Here is a 20571-nt window from a genome sequence, read left to right on the forward strand (position 1 = left end):
ATTATAAAATTATTGGTCCGTATAGATTATGCTCTCTCATAGTATAAGACTGAAAGAACATGCCCTAGACATGTAAATAGAGATTCTCTTACTTTTACACTGTAAATTTCTAGAAAGGTGAGATACTACACTCACAAATAGTCATGCCATATTGTAGTTTGAAATTGCACCAGAAATAGAATCCTGAAACACCTTGTGCGGACGACCACATATAAAGTATTTAACCTACTGGACCAGTATGGACTAAATCACTGTAGTTATTCAAGGAATGAATGAAATGTGTCAACATTTCATACAATTGAAATGATCTATGCTCCTATTAGCTGAATCTTCAGCTCAAAGGTGTGCAGGGGACGGCAGTATCTGACACTGTAGGATCTCTTTTTTGTCTAAAATATTCAAACAAGAACTAGTCCTTTTCCTTTATAAAATGCTCACATGTATCAATTTTAAGAAGCGCAATATACCAAGACGTAAAAGTCGAAACTGTCTTGACTTTTTATTGTTTAAATTCAGTGATATTCTTTCTTTGTATGTTCTCTGGTACAAACATGATATTGATACAATAAGCGTGTTTACAGTTTCAATACATTTGGTTTTGGTGAATTCTACCAATACCGGTTCCACTCAAAGTAGTAGCACAATAGTTCAAGTTTGCTGTATTCAGCAAAAAGAAAAGTCAGATTTCTGTTGCATAGTCTGAAAGTTGCCATTCTGTGCCCACCATTGCCATCCAGAAGGAACTACTGAACCGGATAGTGACCGAAACCTTCAGCAGTTCCCCTAACCAAAGTTGAAAACCCTTCTAAAGTCAGAAATGAATGCTTACTATAACACTAGTAAAACATTCATCAGTTTGACATGTGAAAGCAAAGGGCACATATAGTGACCAAAAATGAAAAGGCATGAACATGTTCTTGACTTAAAACATGTTACTGGAAAAATTCTATTAAGAAACATGTATAGTAGACATTCAAAAAAATGTCTATAAATGCAATTATTGTACATTTCTTACTGTGACACCAAAACAAAAAAAACAAAAAAACCACAAATGGGTGAGGTGGGTCAGGAATTTTCACTCAACCTATAATACTCCAGCCTGCTATTAATTGTGCCCCTTCACCAACCCTTCATGGAACACTCATTTCCTGAATAGACCCAAAATTGCATTCTCAATATTTGATAAACGCACACTGTTAACTTGGGACCAGTTCAATAAAGGGATTGAGTTGCAGTTATCCGGGAACCACATAATCAAAGAGGCACCACTCATTTAAAAAACATTTACTGCATACAGAAAACTAATAGCCATTAAATCTATACCCTTTGTTTGGTAAATTTGAACCACTTCGGCCTTATTTACAGTGTATGCAAACAGCACTTGCGATATGAAAAACCAATGTAGAACATTTTAAAACTAAGACTGCTACAATAAAATTGGTCTGACTAAAGTAATTTGGTGCAGGATTAATGCAGACTTCTGGAGGTCGGCTGTTTTAACAAGTACATTAAAAAAAAAAATCATCGTTTTTTTAATAAAAACCTGCCGCAATAGAATTTAAAGCGTGTATTAACAAACATTTCTATTAAAAATAATGTCTTAAGATCAAACACTTCCCCATAAAATACACATCTACTTGTTTGCAGAGCCAACTGTGGGTAAATCCAAACCTCAGGCTAGCAGCCGCATGTCCAGTATAAACAAAGCCTCCCCCACAGGCCACTGGGCTGCCAATTCAAACTACAACTATGTATAAAAAATATTTTAAAAAAAGATAAAGATCCTTTTGGGATGTTGAAGTGCAGTGTGCATTCCATGCACCAAAATTACCAGTAGACAATTAACATTGAAGTGTGTACTGTAGTCGACCATGTACCCATTGACCACTAAGATTTCCATGTGCATTTGTGCAAACTGTTAACATAAAATACAAACCACCTCTCATTCATGTGCAAATTGCATTTTTGATGTGGGTAGTTTGCTGAGCAGCGCAGTTTTATGTTACATTGATTAAAAACTGGAAGCATTTGGCTACGATTCATGGCATGCTTATTGCTGGAACAGAAATAAGCTAACCAGAGCTAATTATCGTGCAAGAATTTTTATCAGATTAGCACACATTTCAAAAAACTCTATTGTGTGGCTGCCAGGTCTTGGGATCAAATCAGCTGTCGAAGAGTCAACTGATGAAGTCATTGAAGATGCAAGAGAGCCATCAGAAGATTTTGCTTGCAGGTCGGTTTCGGAATCATTCTTCTGACAAGATCGGTAGTTACTAACAGACCCAGATCTGCGAGGTGTGGTTGTTCCAGACTTTGCTTCAGTGACTTCATCTGGAGATAAAAAAAATTAAAACATAATGTAGCTGTTGCACTGTAGACCTGAAAAGGCTTTATATAGAAAACATTTTCATAAAGTGATCCAAGTGACTTATTGGCCATCTAGACAATGGTTAATTACTTACCTTTGGTAACGTTTAGCACCTAGGAACAGATTTCAAGAGAACTGGCAGGAAGTGGATATTGATCAGAAGAGCATATTGAGATTTCCTTTCGATGGCCACCAAAAAGGCCAGGCAGAAATGAATGCCATCGGAGCAGCATCTAGAAAAACCCCCAAGAACGAGACACTTCCATGCATCCCATCTCACACAAGAGATAAAGACAACCTTTTGACTCAAAAGATAAGTAAACTATGCCAATTCCTCGTACATCCCAAATATTGGTTTTGCACAGACTGATGTCCTATGTGTGGAATGCTCGAGTGGTTCAGTGCAAGTAGTTTTAGCCATCAAAGGAAGGGGTATTTCAATGTTTTGCAATGTACAAGGCTGACAGCAATCTGCTGCTGTCAGCATGGTGGTAGAGTAACTACAGACAAGGATGGTCGGAACTGCCAAAAGTACTACTGCTTTACTGCCCAACATTACTACTAAACCAGCAGTGTTCGCAATTATAAAAAGGTGAACGTTATATCTCTTCACCTTGTGTGGTAGCAGTGGCCAAGGGAAGTCTTAACGCCAGGAGAGATGTGAGCCGATACCAACAACAACCCAACAGCGATAGTACAAAAGTCAAAGCATATGAAATCAAGATTCTATAAAAACTAGACTAAGAATAAAAATGACAAATGAACCAGACAAGCAAAACTCTACCCCTGTAAAGAAACAGAAAATGGAAGCCAATGCAGAACAGCACTATTGATTGAGGCGCATTCAGGCGAATTGGCACAACGGCAGTGTTCATGAACATTTCCCTCAAGAAAAAGGCATAGCAGTGGGGGGCTAAAAGTGACTATGTTCCCAAACGTAAACTAGAGGGGTTGGGGGGGGGGGGGGGAGAGAGGGCTTCTTCCCAGTACCTTATTTTTCTTGGGCAGTCAGTAGGATAGACACAAGCTTGTGTGCTTTCCTGCAATTGACAGCCAAGATTGTACTGTGTGGATAGTCCGCGCTCGAGATCATGAGTATTGATGGGTTATAACAGGTTTGAGTCTGGTTGAAATGTTTTGGCTGGGTCGAGTCTGCAAGTGACTAGATGGCTTTGTGGGTCTAGACAAGGTACTGTCGAATTAATCTGGTGCCTGGGATGTGTCTAGTCAGGTGCTTCCACATCAGTGAGCTGGCACTCTAGTCGAGGCAGCAGTGAACTTCACTGACGTGAGACTGCATCAGATGCTCAAAGATGCAGGTAAGCAAGTTGAAGTTTGTGGAGTGCCAAAAGCTGCAATGCAGGTCCTGCGTCAGCTCAAAATGCATCTAGTACAGTTGAAACAGTGAGCAGGTTTCCAAGAGCACTTGGACTTCTGGTCTGCTGAATGTCCCCGATACGGGCAGGAAAGTCACTCCCACTCAAGGGAAATTGGCTGGCATTGTTAGGAGTCCCTTAACTTCCAGTGAGTGGACGCTGGTCCCAGTGGGACCTTGATCCAACATCAACCCACTGTTCCTGGGGTGGTATTAGGAGACCGCTTTCCTCTGCCTTGGATGCCTTTCATCTTGCAGGGGTCTTTGTTAGGATTGCAGTCTATTCTAGAGATCCAAAAATGTATTACTGTTCTTCAGAAGATCCATTAATGAATCAAAGAATTGGATGGTGCACCACTCCTTTCATAGGCAAAATGCCACAGGAGATTGGTCCAAAACCTGTAGTTGACCTTTGCCTTATGGTATTACAGAGTACCATGCTTGCAGGAAATGGAGGACAGGAAAAGAAAGTGCCCAAACAGAGTGTGAGATCCCCTTCCCTTCCCCACCCTCCAACACTACCACCCCCCATACCTCGGCCTACTCCAAATCCTCCTCATCCTATGCATGCTGCATAGGTGTTAAGTGGTCAGCACCCTGGTGTGAAGGTGGGTTTCGAATGTCAGTGCTGCCTCTGACACTGTTTCCAGGAAAGAAGTTACGCCGGTGGGGTGGAGGGGTATCCCTTCCTGCTGGAGCCAAAAGAAATCAAAATTTGGCTATTGTTCAACATCCCATCTGTGGAAACAGTCAGCCTAGTCACCAACGTGCATCGGTCATTTCATGGTTAAGCCCTGCTCACAGAGCCAAAATCTGTTATCAAATTGATCTGGTTTTATAGTTGTGTCCTTTGTAGTCACCATTCCACAACACACAGTTTAGATTTAAATAATAAAAACAAAAACGAGGACTTTCACACCCTCACAGATGGCAATCAGTCACAGGAATGCCTTATGTATTTGCTAGTATAGCAATGTTAAGGACCGATCAGGGGCAAGCTTACCGAATGGCAAATTTGTCTGGCTCCTAAAGTTTCAAAGTAAGATCTCCTAATGTTATGGCTGTTGGGTAAGAATTTCTAGAGTTCAACTGGTGTGGGACTTTACTTAAGTAACCCACCTTTTAATATAGGCCTGTACTACAGAAGTTGGTAGAGTGACTGGGCAGCCAGGCATTTAAGAGGGGTAATGCGAGCTGTACAATGAAATTAATAAATACAGGTATCAAAGTAAATTCACACACACCTCATTTGTATGAGGATTGAAAATCACCCATGTATTCACTTCGGTAATTGCACGTAATGTGTTCTCGGAGTATTAGAGACAGGTTATGGAGGCAGTGTAGCTCCCGCAGCCTTAACAGCCTTCATAAGTAGCGGTTTTCTAACTGCTGCCTTGCAGGATGGACTGCATAGAAATCAATTTTATCACGAAAAATGATATTTTATAATTGCGGGCACATTTTTTAAAAACAAACGCAACACACATGAATGTAAAATAAATGCACTATATTTATTAGACCATAACCGAGGATAAATCAGCCAATAATGACTAGCACAATATGGCCGCACCGCGTAACCATAATATATGGTACTAAGAATGTCACATGACTGGTTGCATTACAACTTCCTGTTTGAGTGCTAGATAAATGGCTGCAGAGCTTTTAACTGCAAAACTAGCCCGAAGAAGTCCCCGAGTAGGGCCAGAACGCATGGCACCGAACAGTGGCTATGGAGCCCTGCTACAAGTTTGTAAGTCCATGTTGACTTTATTGAATAAAGGTTTAGCACTATTGTGTGGGGCTGAGTGCTTGCGTTTAAAGTGTCTTAACACCAGGCATTTTTTCACAACATTACAGCAGTGTGTGTATATATGTGCAGTGCTCCAGATAAGATTTTGAGGTAGGGGTAAGGTAGGGGTATAAACTTTGAAAGTAAATGTGATTTAAGAGTACAAGTGACTTTTCTCCTTTGCAAGAGTAAAATGTATGCGACATCCAGCCGACGTGTGCAAAAACTGTATTGAAATCATTTCTATGCAGCAGCTTTCTGCATTGTGACAGAATACACCTTTCCTTTTTTCTCCAAGGTCTGGCCGTTCTATCTCTCCAGTATATATTTAAATGTTACCTAGCCAATTACATAGTAAAGCAAGCATGAATTGTATTGTGTGTTTTGAGGTCCGATAGCAGAATTGTCCTTTGATATTTATTGAAAGTCCTCATTTTCTGGAGCTATTACTACCTAATGGTATGCCAGTGTTATGATACAGCAGTGCAGAGAGGCAATGGCTCAATGCTAAATTCTATATCTAATCTCAAGGTCAAATGGTTATTTATATAGCGCTTTTGGCAAAGCGCTGTACATAGTACATATTTATCACAATTATCACCAAACCGTAGTCGGTACTCCTTTATCGGCCTTGAAAGGATGACATGCGGAGTTGGCCTTCCTGGGAATTGAACCTGCAACCTACAGATCACAAGTGTTCAACCGGCTGAACTACCCTGTTGGCTCACATACTTCAGAGGTATAATCGGTGCCTAGATGTTGGACAAACAATGTATGAAGCGCTAAATAAAGTTAAATACCTATCTGGATTATCAGAGGGACAGGTTTTGCTGAGTTTCCATTTCAATTACAAACGTACATTTCATTTCTTTGTTTTTGAACAGCGCTTGCACTTCCTGGAGAGTCAGGTTTTGAGAGGCTAGAACACATGTGATTGGTGTAATGACAATCACTCATCCTTGAGTAAAGACTCTGCTGCCACAGACCATTTATAGTAATGAACACCATTGACTGCAAGGTTGAATGGATGTAAACTAGACTGTGCATAGTCATCATTTTACACACTCAAAAGTTCTGGTTTCTGTCAAGTAACCTGACCTTTGCACTGCCCTCTGATCTAAACATGTGTAAATGTACACAGGAAATTAATAAAGCAGTCATATTTACAAGATTTCCATGAATAAAAAGGCCTAGTACACACCTTATATAGTTCTCTCTCTCTATATTTATATATGTATATATGATATATTACTCACTGTAATCGTATTGCTGATGCTTGTATCTGCTTAGATTCACATGCTGTGCATAGGCCAACATCTAGTGGAAGCTGCAGAGTATTACAGTTTGTTTTTCGAAACTCAAAAAGCGGCCGTCGAACCAGGGCGTGCCAGTAATACTATCCCTAGTGTGACATCCCCTGTACCCATGATCCCTCACGCGTGTAGGACCCTCAGATTGTATTATTTCTCAAATGAGGTAGCATGAGGAGTAGAGTGAGTACGGAGTATCTAAGAAGATAAAATAGATGAGACTACAAGCATCCAGGCGCCTTCTCTGAGGGGAGGATGGGCGGGTGCATGTGAATCTAAGCAGCTACAAGCATCAGAAATACGGTGAGTAATATATCCCTTCAAAGGCTTGTGGAATCTGCTTAGATCACATGCTGTGCACAGATTAGCGAGCAGTGTTAGGAGGTGGGATGTGAGAAGGTTCATGAGCGAATAAGTGTCTTAGAACCACCTGTCCCAGTTGCGTATCGGTCTTGGAATGAGTTTCAATGTAGAAGTGCTGAGTAAAGGTGTGAATAGAGCTCCATCTGCTTTGCAAATGCTGTCAAGGGGTACATTTGCAATGAAAGCCAGAGTGGCTCCAGTACCTCTTGTCGTAAAAGACAGCGTTTTATCTGAAAGGGAATAGCACAGTTGGATACATCCGACTATCCACTTACAAATGGCATTCTTACAGACGCGATCTCCCGCTCTGCCTGGAGCTATGGAGACAAACAGCTGGTCTGTTTTTCTTAGCGGTCTGGTCTTCTATGCATAGTAGAGGACCGTCCTCCTCACATGTAGTGTGTGGAGTTTCACCTCAGCAGAGCTCTTGGGTTCTTGAAAGAAGGCCAGTAGCTCAATAGACTGGTTAACATGGAATTTGGAAATTAACTTGGCTGAAAACCTAGGGTGAATGCGTAAAACCAGTTTATCCTCATCAAGAAAGGATCCTGCACTGACAAAGCTTGAATTTCACTGACCCTTCTTATGGAGGCGATGGCTACTAAGGCGGCAGTTTTATAATGTCAGATGTTTGAGACTAGATTGTGCATGGGCTCGAAGGGAGGTCCCATGAGCTTAGCGAGTACCACATTAAGTACCCAAACTGGTGGTGGGTTAGAAATTGGAGAGTGGAGTCTCTTGACCCCCTTCCATAAATGCTTTGACAACTGGCACTTTCCACCATGACACCTTGTTATGGGAAGTGGTGTAGGCTGATAAAGCTGCAAGGTGCACTTTAAGGGAGTTAAACACTAACCCTGCATCCCATAGGTGACAACATTAGAATGGAGTACAATAGTTTCCATTTGTCATAGTAACAGTGCCTTGTGTTTGTTTCTCTCGACTCTTTCAAGATATCCATACATCTCTCGGGTAAACTGAGATGTCCAAACTCTGACTTCAGGCGCCATGCTGCCAAGTTAATGGAGTTGGGCGGAGGATGCACTGTTAGCCCCTCGTGCTGGGAGAGTAGGTTGTACCGGCACAGGAGTTTGATGGGGTCACACACCGCCACTTTGCATAGGTGTTGATACCATGTTGTCTTGCCCACATAGGAGCAACCAGGATGAGCGTCATCGGTTCCCTGTGGATCTTGTTCACTAGCTTCCTCAAAAGAGGGGTTGGTGGAAAAGCGTAGGCAAACATCCCTGACCAATTCATCCATAGTGCGTTCCCCTTGGAGCCTGGCTGGGGGAAAAGTTTGGGCATTGCCGGTTTTCGCTTGTGACGAATCGGTCTATAGTGGGGAAACCCCACTGAGAGAAGGCGTCTCCTACGACTTGTGTAGTATCCACTCGTGTTCTTCTGGGAGGGGATCCTTGCTCCGAGCATCTGCAAGCGAGTTGAGATCCCCTGGAACATGTTGGGATGACCGGTAAATCTTCCGTTTGAGTGCCCCATTTCCAAATGTTCTGGGCACGCTTGGACAGATTTGGCGAACAAGTGCCCCATTGTTTGTTTAGGTAAAACATTGCAGTCGTGCTGTCTGTTAGGATCTGCACTGACTGGTTGGATAGGAGGGGTTTGAATGCCCAAAGCGCTCTGAAGACTGCCAGAAGTTCCAGCAGATTGATGTGGTTCTGAGCCACTGTTTGAGACCAGAGACCCGGAGTTGTATGGTGAAGGTAGTGGGCTCCCCACCCTGCTAGGGAGGCGTCTGTTGTGACAATGACCTGTAGCTCTGGATTGTAGAAGGGTTTCCCCTTAGTAAGATTCTCTTGTCCACCAGTGAAGACTCTGTACTAGTGTTGGCGAAACGACCACTAGATCGTCCCACTGACCACTTGCTTGAGACCACTGTTTCGCCAACCATTCCTGCATGGGTCACATGCGCAGGCACGCGTGGGGAACCAGGTAAATGCAAGATGCCATCATGCCTAGCAAACGCATCGCTTTGCGGACCCTTATTTGACGACCAGCCTGATTTTGGAATTTGCAGCAATAGATTTTCGAATGCTTTCCTCTGATGGAAAGGTAAACCCCTCTTGGGTGTTTAGGACAGCTCCTAGGAACTGTTTTGAGGTACTTGGCACCAGGCTTGATTTTTTCTCGTTGATTGAGAAGCCCAATTGGAAGAGAAGGTTGATTGTTCTTTGGATGTTTAGTCTGCAAATTAAGGGGGACTTCCCCTGTAATGAGCCAGTCGTCCAGGTAAGGGTACACTGGGATTGCCTCCCTGCGTAGGTGCGCCGCCACCAACGCCAGTACCTTGGTGAATACCCTTGGAGCTGAGGCTACTCCGAAGGGCAGCACCTTGAACTGGTAGTGCTGGCTATTTTGAAACTATTTTGAAACGCAAGAATCTTCTGTGCGCTGGGAACATTGAAATGTGAAAATAGACATCTTTCATACCCAATGTTGCCATGTAATCCTTTTTTTTAGTAGGGGGATTACCTCTTGTAGTGTAGTCATGCAGAGTTTTTGTGGCTTGACATACTTGTTTGCAGTGTGCAAATCTAATACTGGGCGCATCGTTACATTTTTTTTGGCACAAGGAAGTGGGTTGAATAAATACCCGTTTACCTGGCTGCCCAGGACGAGTTCTATGGCGTCCTTTGCAAGCAGAATGGCGATCTCCTAGAGGAGGATTTTCTGGTGTTCCAACGAGTATCTTCTGTCTCAAAGGATGGTCGTGGGGACGCCCTAGTAGCTCTATACAGTATCCTGCGGACACCGGACAGCACCCATCTGTCTGAAGTGATCCCCTCCCATGTGTGGATGAAGGTGGAAATGCGCCCCCCTACTGGGGATGCATGGGAGGGGACCCGAAGCAGAACATCACTGTTTACTGGGTGGCGTACCACCTCTGGCGGGGCTGCCTCTACCCCTAGCGCAGCCTCTGCGCTGTCCTCTGGGGGAAGCTTTGTGATGATTGCACCTGATTGTTGCCCCATGAGGTTCCTTGATTCGGATAGTAGTTTGAACCCCTCTGGGAGATTTGGCCCCGAAAGCGATGAAAATGTGTGTTTCCCCTCTGTCCTGAGGGTTTATTTGCGAGTTGTCCGAGAGATTTTAGGGTCTCGTACCAGTATTTAGCTGTTTTTCAGCTCTACTGGCATGTCTAAGAGTGGCTTGGGTTTCGGGTTTGAACCCCAACTGTCTTAACCAAGCGTGACGCTTTATCACAGTGCCTTTGGCGATTAATCTTCCAGCATTATCTGCTGCATCAAAGTTTGTTTTCAGTTTGCATCCTGATACGGATCTACCATCTGCTGTAGCTTGACAAAAGAGTGGCACGGTTAGCAATTCGTGCCCGATAGGCCGAAGTTGAGGCAAATTTCCTACCCTGAGCATATAGTCTTTTCCTCTCTTTATCGGGAGGTGCTTCAGAAGAAGCAAGTGATGTACCTGCCCTCTTTCTGGTGGTTACTACCAGGGAGTCCAGTTTTAATTGACCCCTAATGTACAGGGGATCGGAAGGTACGGTACGGAATAATTTTTCAACTCGCAGATTAACTGCATGAGTAAGATTTGGAGTTACCAGCGAAGGGTCAATTCTACGCTCGATAGATTTTAATATAGGGATAGCTTGAGTAATGGCTCTTTTGTCACCTAGGATCTCTTCCGCGAAATCCCCGTCCTCTTGGACACCTCGTGTGTCAATATGAAAATGGGCTGCTGCCTTAACCAGTACCTCGTTGAGGAGTGGTGGATTAAATATGAGTCATTCACCAGGGGGTCCTTACGAATTGGGGAGTCAAGATTGTAGTCCTCCTGGTCCTCCTCCTGGTCGTCATCCCCATAATAAGAGACCCCTGTCTGGTCTTCCAGCATTTGTGGTTCTGTTTCCTCACAATATGAGTCAGGATGGAAAGGTTCAATGACCAAAGGGTCTGTGACCAAGCCCTGCGCCGGGACATCAGAGCGGAGTCTTTTAGCAGGGGGCTGAGCGTCCTTGGACCCCAAAGGAGAAGAGGTAGCTGGTGTGTTGGCATAACTACGAAAATAATTAGGGTATTTTTCATAGAAATCGGCAAAAAATGACATTCTTCTCATAACTATCGATATCAGCTGAATTCCATTCTCTAGAGCTAGGGATAACCACAACATCTTCTATTTCCTCCTCCATGCCCATATCTTTAGCAGTGGGAAAGATGATTTTTCCTTTAGAGGGAGGGTAAGGGACCTTGGACTTTCCTACTGATTTAGGGGCCTTTTGTTTCTCCTTATGAACATGGTGTTCTAAAGGCTTTGTGTCGTTTATTCCCCTTCCCATGAGTAGGTGTTTTCCAGTGCTTTTAGGGGCTTCCGAGGGATACGACGCCTTGCGTTGAGAATCGGTGGTATGAGATTCGGAGGTGGTCTTGGAGGAAGGACGTCTAATCTCGGGAGTAGACGCTACGCGCCTTGCCTGAGGATAGAGGTCGGAATAGTCTTCTGAAGATCGGGCCTCTGGGACTATTGGGAGTGCGACACCTTTTCCAACCGCGGACTGTTGGTCTTTGTCATGAGGCGAACGGGAACACCCAGAAGACACAGATTCGTTGGACCTCTCTCAGTGTCTTCAGTTGCCAATCGCTCAACACGCGTGTTGAGTCACGGCCTGGGCTGATGTGCTTAGTGGAAGTAGTGTGTGTCGCGCTTATGCCGGCGGGTGTTGTACCCCATAAAAGGGCCGCCGGCCAGTCCTCCAGGGTCGAGGGCTTGCGCATGGGTGTCTGAAGTCACCCCTTTGCCCTTGCCGTCTGATACCGCGGCATTGCTGCCATTGCTAAATGACCCTTTGGTGTCCATGGCCTCTAGTTGCCTGGCGTAGTGGGCCCAGCGTTTAGCAGAGCGATCCTCAAGTGTTTTCAGCTTGAAGAGCTTGCAAGCTTGACAGGTAGCCTCGGGATGGTCTTGTGGGAGACACAGATTGCACATATTGTGCTCATCTACCCAGGGAAACTTCCTGTTACACTTCGGGCAGAATTTGAGAGGAGTACTTTCCATAGGTCTCAAATTGGCAGCGGGCGGTTACATGTAGGAAATAAAGGTGGGAAAGCCTGTATGACCACCCCCCACTCACCCTACTTGTACAGGGCCGAGGAGTTCTCAACAGCTGGTTTCCGCAATCTTCACTGACGCCGATCTTTGGCGTAGGGTGGAAGAGAACAGGGAAGTTTAACAATTTTTGTATAATTGGCTAATGCCAAGGGAACTCCGCAACATGCGTCTGACTGGTATGGCGGAAAAAAAACAATCTGAGGGATCATGGGTACAGGGGATGTCACTAGGGATAGTATTACTGGCACGCCCTGGTTCGACGCCCCTTTTCGAGTTTCGAAAAACAAATACTGCACACCCTTATCTGGCGACCAGACAGAGGAATTTGCAGCAACAGGTTCCAAATTCTTTCCTCTGATGGAAAGGCCAACCCCTCTTGGGTGTTTTGGACAGCTCCTAGAACTGTTTTGAGGTGCTTGGCACCAGGCTTGATTTTTTTCGTTGATTGAGAAGCCCAATTGTAAGAGGAGGTCAATAGTACTTTGAACGTTGTATTTCTGTCACATGAAACCTCCAACCATAGGCTACGCCATTGTAGGGATAGAACGCTTGTGCAGTAAGAATTACATGATGCAATTTAAAAAATATAGTTTATTTAATAGCCCCTATAAGAGACGTGTTTCGGCATGTACTGTGCCTTTTTCAATCAGGGCTGTTGAAAATTAATAATTGCAAATCAAAAAATCCAATATAGAATATTAAATAGTCATGTACATAGACAGAAACTAATTGTACATAAGTTACCAACACATTTGTGGCAGATATATATTCCCCCAATGTTATTTGTAACATAGAAAATCAAATGTTAATGACACCATTATTAATCAAAGAAACAGACATTCATGGCATATTAAATTTGAGTCAAAATGGTTTCAACACAAACTGGAAGGGGGTGCGGGGCGTAGAATAAAAAGCACACAAAGAAACAGATAATGCCGTAAAATATAGTAAATGAATATCATGAAAAGAGAGAAAAGAAACAAAAACGATGGAAAAAATAATTAGTAGATATAGCTGGTTGCACTATTAAATTATGTAATCTTGTGTCATTAGAAAGGACATCATGCCTTACCAGTAGTTTGTGGTTTATGGTTCGTGCGGTCATAGATGTGATTATGTAAACACTGACCAAAAAGTCCTGGGTTAAACCCCTCCTATAAGATATATACAGTATTAAGGTTTAGAAAACATGAATGACTATTTGAAAAGATAAGACTTCGCTGTTCGCGTGTCCTTTCAATTTAAACTACCTTAATTTAGCCCGCTCAATTGCGTATTCTTTTTGGCATCAAGTAATATAAAAAAACCTTGTTCTAATGAACCATTATTTACTCCAGGCTCCAATATATTATATAATTCTTGGATGTTAGCTAGACTGTGGTTATACGTCAAGACATTAGGTTCCAAAATACGACTCACGGAATGTTGTCCATATGAGTCTACATACAGCAGACCCGTGTCTAAAAGCTCTTTTGCTATTCTTAATTAAAAATACGTACCAGACACAAGCCTTTATACTCAAAACTACGTGGGTCGCTCAGTGAGCAGCAACCACTGGGGTCTACTAATTGAGGTCACGCTTACCTGGCCTGCGTTAATAGTAGTCCCAGCGCGTCGGCTGAGTCATAAGAGCCGCTTACGTTCTTTTCTGTCTCCTTTTGATTTGTTATGGTTAGAATTACAGTAGTCCTACCTCGGTTCCAATTCTCACGTTGTTCATACACTATACGTCTGTGCCAGTAGTTCACTTAATCAGTAGTAAATGTTTCATACGTATTATCATGAAAAAGTGGCATTTAATGGCCTAATACTTTATTGATATGTGATTTATTGCAAACTCCATAAGGATTTCTTTTTTGATGCTTGATGCGCAATTATGTTTTGATTTGGATTACTCGAGTTGCGATTCCTAGGACGAAATTAATGTTCCTACTTCAATGTGGCTATTAGGTGCTACATCAGGAGCAAGGTGATTTGATAGAAGTGTAGTTAAATATACACAGGTTTTGATTTATATAATTCGTGTTCCTACTTCCATGTGGCTATTGGGTGCATCATCATGTCCCAAGAGATTTAATGGTAATTTATTTAAATATATACATAATTATATTATATAATGAACACTAAAGTTTGGTTTATATTTGTGTCCAGGTCCTGTACATTCTACTGTACAACTGAACCAAAAACTATTCTACAATTATTACATGGTCTTGTTATATGATCTTTTGTTGATTTTTAACACAAAACACCCGAAAATAGTATATAAATTTCCCTTAACAATTCTACACATCCTCCATTCTTCTTGTAACAACCATTTGTTGCTCTTCACAAATATGAAAAAAAACCCAGGCTACCGTAGCCCATCTCATAGAAATACAGCCATCTCTGTCTGTATTAAGTTCGACCTCTACAGATCTAAATCTGCAGATAAGTTTCACTTTTTCTTGTTGCAGGAGTATCTGTTGGTTTGCCCCTCATCGGCCTAAGGCAACTTTCCTGAGTCCCACAAATCTGGTCATTCTTTTGGTTTGATCACACGCTGTTTTTATACATCTTGTGGTATACCCTCTTTCTCTGAATCTAGAGAATGAGTTGCATTCATTCTCAGACTTTTTGGTTGCCACAGTTCCTTCGTGCCCTAATAAATTCTCCTTTAGGGATATTGCATTTAACCGGGTCATGATGGCAGCTGGTGGCAAAACGGGTTGAGTTTACCTCAGTTTCCTTACGATATGTACGTGTCCATCAGTCCTTCGAGGTAAATTGTGAGATCTAGAAAGTTGATATTCATACTAGTCTTTGTTCCAGTAAATTCTATGCAAGTCATTGCACTTTGCTCTTTCCATAAAGTTGTCCAGTTCATTTGTGGTTCCATTCCAAATTAAAACATCTATGTATCAGGCCCACATAATGATATTTGTGTAGGCCTGATCTGTATACATGTGAAGATCCTCGTACATACCCATGAAGAGGTTGGCTAGGACTGCGGCATATTTGACGCCCATTGCCACACCTCCTCTTTGTTTGTAAAACTTGTTAAACATGAATACATTGTGTTCTAGTGTGGCCAAAATCATTTCTTTCATCATATACACAAAGTGATAGTGTGATGCAGACTCATCTTTGAAAACATTTTCAATGGTTCTGATTGCCCATTCGTGTCTGATTGAAGTATACAGGGCTTTCACATCACAGGTTGCTAGTATAAAGTTAGGTTGCCAGTTTATCTGTTCCAGTCGTACGATTGTATCGGTTGTATCTTTTAAGTATGCTTTGACTTGAGACCTAGAGTACCTAAAGACATTGTCAATGTATTCAGAGATCTTTTCAGTTTCCCATCCAATAACGCTTAATATCAGCCTGCCCTCTGGTATTCCATTGTATGCCTTGTGTATTTTTGGTAAAAAAGTAGACTGTTGGTAGTACTGGGTGTTTAACCGTAAGATATATCGTTTCTTCATCTGTAATTAGGCCTTTACAATGCCATCTTAGGATTTGATCTTCTAGTTCCTTAGTGATATCTGGACTTGGATTCTGGGCAGTATTTCATAGCATTCAGGTGTATCCAGGTGGTTGTTGGCCATAGTTATATAGTCTTCCCTATTCATACCTACAATATTTCCACCTTTGTCGGCTTCCTTGATCACAATTCTTTTGTCCTTTAGTACATTTAGAGCTTCACGTTCCTCCACAGATAGGTTGTGCTTTCTTAGCCCTGTGTTACTTTCTTTCCTTTCATATATTTGTTTCAGATTGTTGAGGTCCTGTGTTACAGATTATAAAAGGCAATCATATTTTCTGGTGCTAACTGGGGTGTGAACCTTTATTTTGGTTTCATTTCTTCACTCATACTTATTGGTATGACTTCCAACTCTTGTAGCGTGTGATGAATTGAATACGATTCTGATTCTTGTAAGGATCTGATAATGTGCATGTTTTCCAGTTCAATAGTAATTTAAATTCTGGGTTGCTGTACCTGTGTCTCGTGATTGTCCCGTCTTGAGTTGCAAAGTACTTTTTCAGTTTAGGTTTACGTGTAAATTTGAATAAATCAATGTGTACCTCTGTCGTGTCGTATTCATAAGTTGGTGAAAATAATAAACCTTTGTCTAAAGAAGAAATCTCATTGCTTAATAAAGTCTTGTCCGAGAGGTTTAGTACCAAGTTGGTTACGTATTCCTCCTGGCCGCTTCTCTTACGCTTGCTCGTGTCTGCCTTCTTTGGCCCCCCCCTCCTTCCTCTTCTCCTGTGCTATACTGTTTGTCTGATGTATTGGGGAGCTGAAAATGGACCGGTTTGGTAAAATGAGTATTCCCAGTACCTTTTTTATATCAATGTATTTGGTGTAAGAAATCTTGTTTGGTTTTATCTTTCGAAGGTGCATCCAATGTTTCTTTAACTTTTTCCAATTCAATGTCTGAGCTTCCAAACAATATATTTGGTGTACTTTCTTTCGAAAGGGGTCTGGTGAATTGGTTGTATTTATCCTGAAAAGTATACACTCTGTCCTCTTGGTAGTCTCTCTCATCTCTAAAATATTTTCTGAGTTTCCTCATCTTTATCTCATCCTGATAGTCCTTCAAAATTTCATACATGTTCTGATCGTTTTTGTCTTTGGTCATCTTTGAATGTTGGATCTGCAAATTACGGGGGTTTCCCCTGTGATGAGCCAGTTGTCCAGGTAAGGGTAAACCGGGATTGCCTCCCTGCGTAGATGCGCCGCCACCACCGCCAGTACTTTGGTGAATACCCTGGGAGCCGAGGCTATTCCGAAGGGCAGCACCTTGAACTGGTAGTGCTGGCTGTCTACCTTGAAGCGCAAGAATCTTCTGTGCGCTGGGAACATGGAAATATGAAAATAGGCATCTTTCATATCCAATGTTGCCATGTAATCTCCTTTTAGTAGGGGGATTACTTCCTGGAGTGCAGTCATGCGGAATTTTTGTGGCTTGACATAATTGTTTGCAGGGCGCAAGTCTAATGCTGGGCGCATCGTTAGATCTTTTTTGGCACAAGGAAGTAGGTTGAATAAATACCCTTGTTTACCTGGTTGCTCGGGACGACAATCTCCTCGAGGGGGATTCTTTGGTGCTCCACGGAGTGGTTCTTCTGTCTTGGAGGATGGTTTCGGGGGCGTTCTAGTCGCTCTATACCGTATCCCGGACACTGTGGACAGCACCCATCTGTCCGAAGTGATCTTGTCCCATGCGTGGGTGAAGATGGAAATGCACCCCCCCTACTAGGGATGCATGGGAAGGGACCCGGAGCAGAACGTCACTGTTTATTGGGTGGCGTAGTGCCTCTACCTGGGCGGCCTCGCCCCCTACCGCGGCCCCTTTTCTGACCTCTGGTGATACCTTGGGTAGACTGTCGATTACAGCCCCATGAGGTTCCGTGATTCCCATAGTAATAGGACCCTCTCTGGGAGTTTTGGCCGCGAAAGCGACGAAAACTATTGTTATTGCCCCTTTGACCTGAGGGCTTGTTTGTTAGTTGGCTGAGGGACTTCAAGGTTTCATATTCATCCTTAGCCGTTTTCAGTGCTTCCTCCACTGCTTTCCCAAATAGGACGTTCGGTTCTAGCGGCATGTCTATGAGGGTGACTTGGGTCTCGGGCTTAAACCCAGATTGTCTTAGAAGAAAGCAGTTATTGAACGCCATGCTTGGCTATCAGTCTCCCTGCATAATCTGCTGCATCAAAGTTTGCCTTAAGAATGCATCCAGACACTGATCTTCCATCTGATGCAATTTGGGCCAATTGGCTCTTTAGAGGTTCGGGTGCAGAGGCAATGAGGGAAGCTACCTGATCCCATTGGTGGCAGTTGTAGCTTGCTAGCAGAGTGGTGGTGTTGCAATGCGTGCTTGGTATGCTGATGTGGATGCCACCTTCCTCAGAGCATATATTCTCTTGCTCTCTTTGTCCGGGGGGGGGGTGCTTCAGAGGAAGCTAGAGGTGTTCCCGCCCTTTTTCTGGTGGTTGTAACCACCAATGAGTCTGGTTTTAACTGACCCCTTATGTATAGTGGATCAGAGGGAGCGGCCCTGAAATCACTTTTCTACTCGTGGATTAACCACCCGAGTAAGGTCAGGGGTTACCAGAGAAGGATCGATTCTGCGCTGAATCGATTTTAAAATGGTGATAGTTTGGGCAATGGATTTCCTGTCCCCTAGAATTTCTTCTGCAAAATCTCTCTTCTCGGACACTGTCAATTTGGGAATGGGCTGCAGCCTTAGCTAAAACCTCATCATTAAAGGCGGATTGTCCACTGGTGAGTCATTCACAGGGGGATCTTTGGCAATAAGGGAGTCAAGACTATAGGCCTCCGCCTCCTCTTCCTCTTCCTGGTCCTCATCGTCCCCGTAGTAAGAAACCCCTGTCTGTTCTTCCAGCATATGAGTGTTTCACCGTAGGACTCTGGATGGTAGGGTTCAATTAGCAAAGTGTCAGAAAATGAGCCCTGCGCTGGATCCTCAGAACGGAGTCTCTTAGCAGAGGGTTGAGAGGACTTGGACCCTGAAGGGACCGAGCTAGCTGGAGTTCTGGTATAGCTGTGGAAGTAACTAGGGTCTTTCTCATAGAAGTCTGCCATAAATGACATTCTTCTCATTACCTTATCAATGTCGTCAGAACTCCAATCTTTTGTACTAGGGATGGCTACAGGACCCTCATCCGCTTCCTCCATTCCTATAACCTGAGCAGTGGGAGGAACAATTCTTGTCTTGGTGACAGGGTAAGAGACCTTGGATTTTTCTACAGATTTAGGGTGCCTTTGTTTTACCTTTTGAACCGGATGTTCTGAGGGCCCTTTCAGCGGTTTCTCCCCTTCCTCTGGCTGGAGTAATGTTTTCCTGGGCCTTCAGGGTGTTCTGAATGCTTCAACGCCTGGCGTTGAGACTCAGAGGTGGCTTTCGACACAGCGTGTCTAGGTTCGGGAGAGTGCGAGATTCAGAAGTCTTGGAAGACGGGCGTGGAATCTCGGAAGTAGACATCGAACATGCTACTTGGGGGAAGAGGTCTGATTAGTCTTCTGACGACCGGGCCTCAAGAACTTTAGGTAATTTGGCACCCTTAGCAACCATGGACGGATGCTGTGTATCGTGAAGCGACCGAGACCAGGAACGCCCAGAGGACACAGATTCGGCGGACCGCTCTCTAAATGCCTTATTTTGCCGATCGCTCGACATATATGTCGAATCTCGGCTGGGGTTTGTGCGCTTGGTGAAAAAGGTGTGTTGCGCTCTTGCCGCCGGGTGTTGTTCCCATAACTGAACCGCCAGTCAGTCCTCGGAGGTCGGGGTCTTGCACGTGGGTGCATGACTACACCCACGTGCCTTCGCCGTCCGATAAGGCGGCGTCGCTGAAGGAACCCACTTCATCGAGCGGTCCTCGAGTGTCTTTGCCTTGAAGAGCTTACAAGCTCTACAATTAGCCTCGGGATGGTCCCGTGGGAGACACAAATTATACGTATTATGTTTGTTTACCTAGGGAAACTTACGGTTACACTTTGGGTAGAATTTAAAAGGAGTACTCTCCATATGTCACTATTTGGCAGCAGGCAGGTATAAGTATGAAACGAGTGTGAATGTGTGTGAGTGACAACCCCCCACTGTCCCTACTTGCACAGGGCCGAGGCTAGAGGCCTTCCGAGGACCAAAGTCTGTTATGTAGTCTCGATGGCTGTTCTTCCTCGGTCTCGAGTACCGACGTAGGGTTGGAGAACAGGGATTTTTTAGTAAATAAGATAAATGGCTAAAGCCAAGGGAACTCCGCAATATGCTTCTGACAGGTATGGCGGAAAAAACAATCTGAGGGTCCTACCCGCGTAAGGGATCATGGGTACAGTGGACGTCACACTAGGTATAGTATTACTGGCACTCCCTAGTTAGACACCCCTTTTCGAGTTTCGAAAAACAAACTAATACTCTGCAGCTTCCACTAGATGTCGGCATATGCACAGCATGTGATCTAAGCAGATTCCACAAGCCATATATATATATATATATATATACACACACACATATATACACACACACACAGACAGATAATTAAACAATGTTTAAAAACACAGCAATTAATAGTAACATTAAATCGAAAGGATTCAGTTCAACAAGAGCAATAAAGTAGGAGATTTAAACATTTCTTATGCTAAGCATGTTCCAGCAGAGTTATCATTTGAGGTCAGCATTAGCAATTTTGTGAGATCACAATTACAGTATTGAGTTTCAAGAGGGAAAAGTCAGATCAGAACATACTGTAGTAAAACTGTTAGATTCTCCG

General features: G+C 43.4%; 1 protein-coding gene across 1 annotated transcript in view; it reads right to left on the reverse strand.

Moving 5' to 3' along the window:
- Nucleotides 1-474: 474 nt before the first annotated feature.
- The window catches only part of PRKAA1 (protein kinase AMP-activated catalytic subunit alpha 1), a 576963-nt gene continuing 556866 nt past the window's right edge, over nt 475-20571 (reverse strand). The window contains exon 9 of the mRNA XM_069627195.1: nt 475-2334. Coding sequence (XP_069483296.1) covers nt 2087-2334 — 248 coding nt within the window. The 3' untranslated portion in view covers nt 475-2086. The remainder of the gene's footprint in view (nt 2335-20571) is intronic.

Source organism: Ambystoma mexicanum, chromosome 6p (genome assembly GCF_040938575.1).
Source record: "Ambystoma mexicanum isolate Mex_15411 chromosome 6p, UKY_AmexF1_1, whole genome shotgun sequence".
NCBI classification, from domain to species: domain Eukaryota; kingdom Metazoa; phylum Chordata; class Amphibia; order Caudata; family Ambystomatidae; genus Ambystoma; species Ambystoma mexicanum.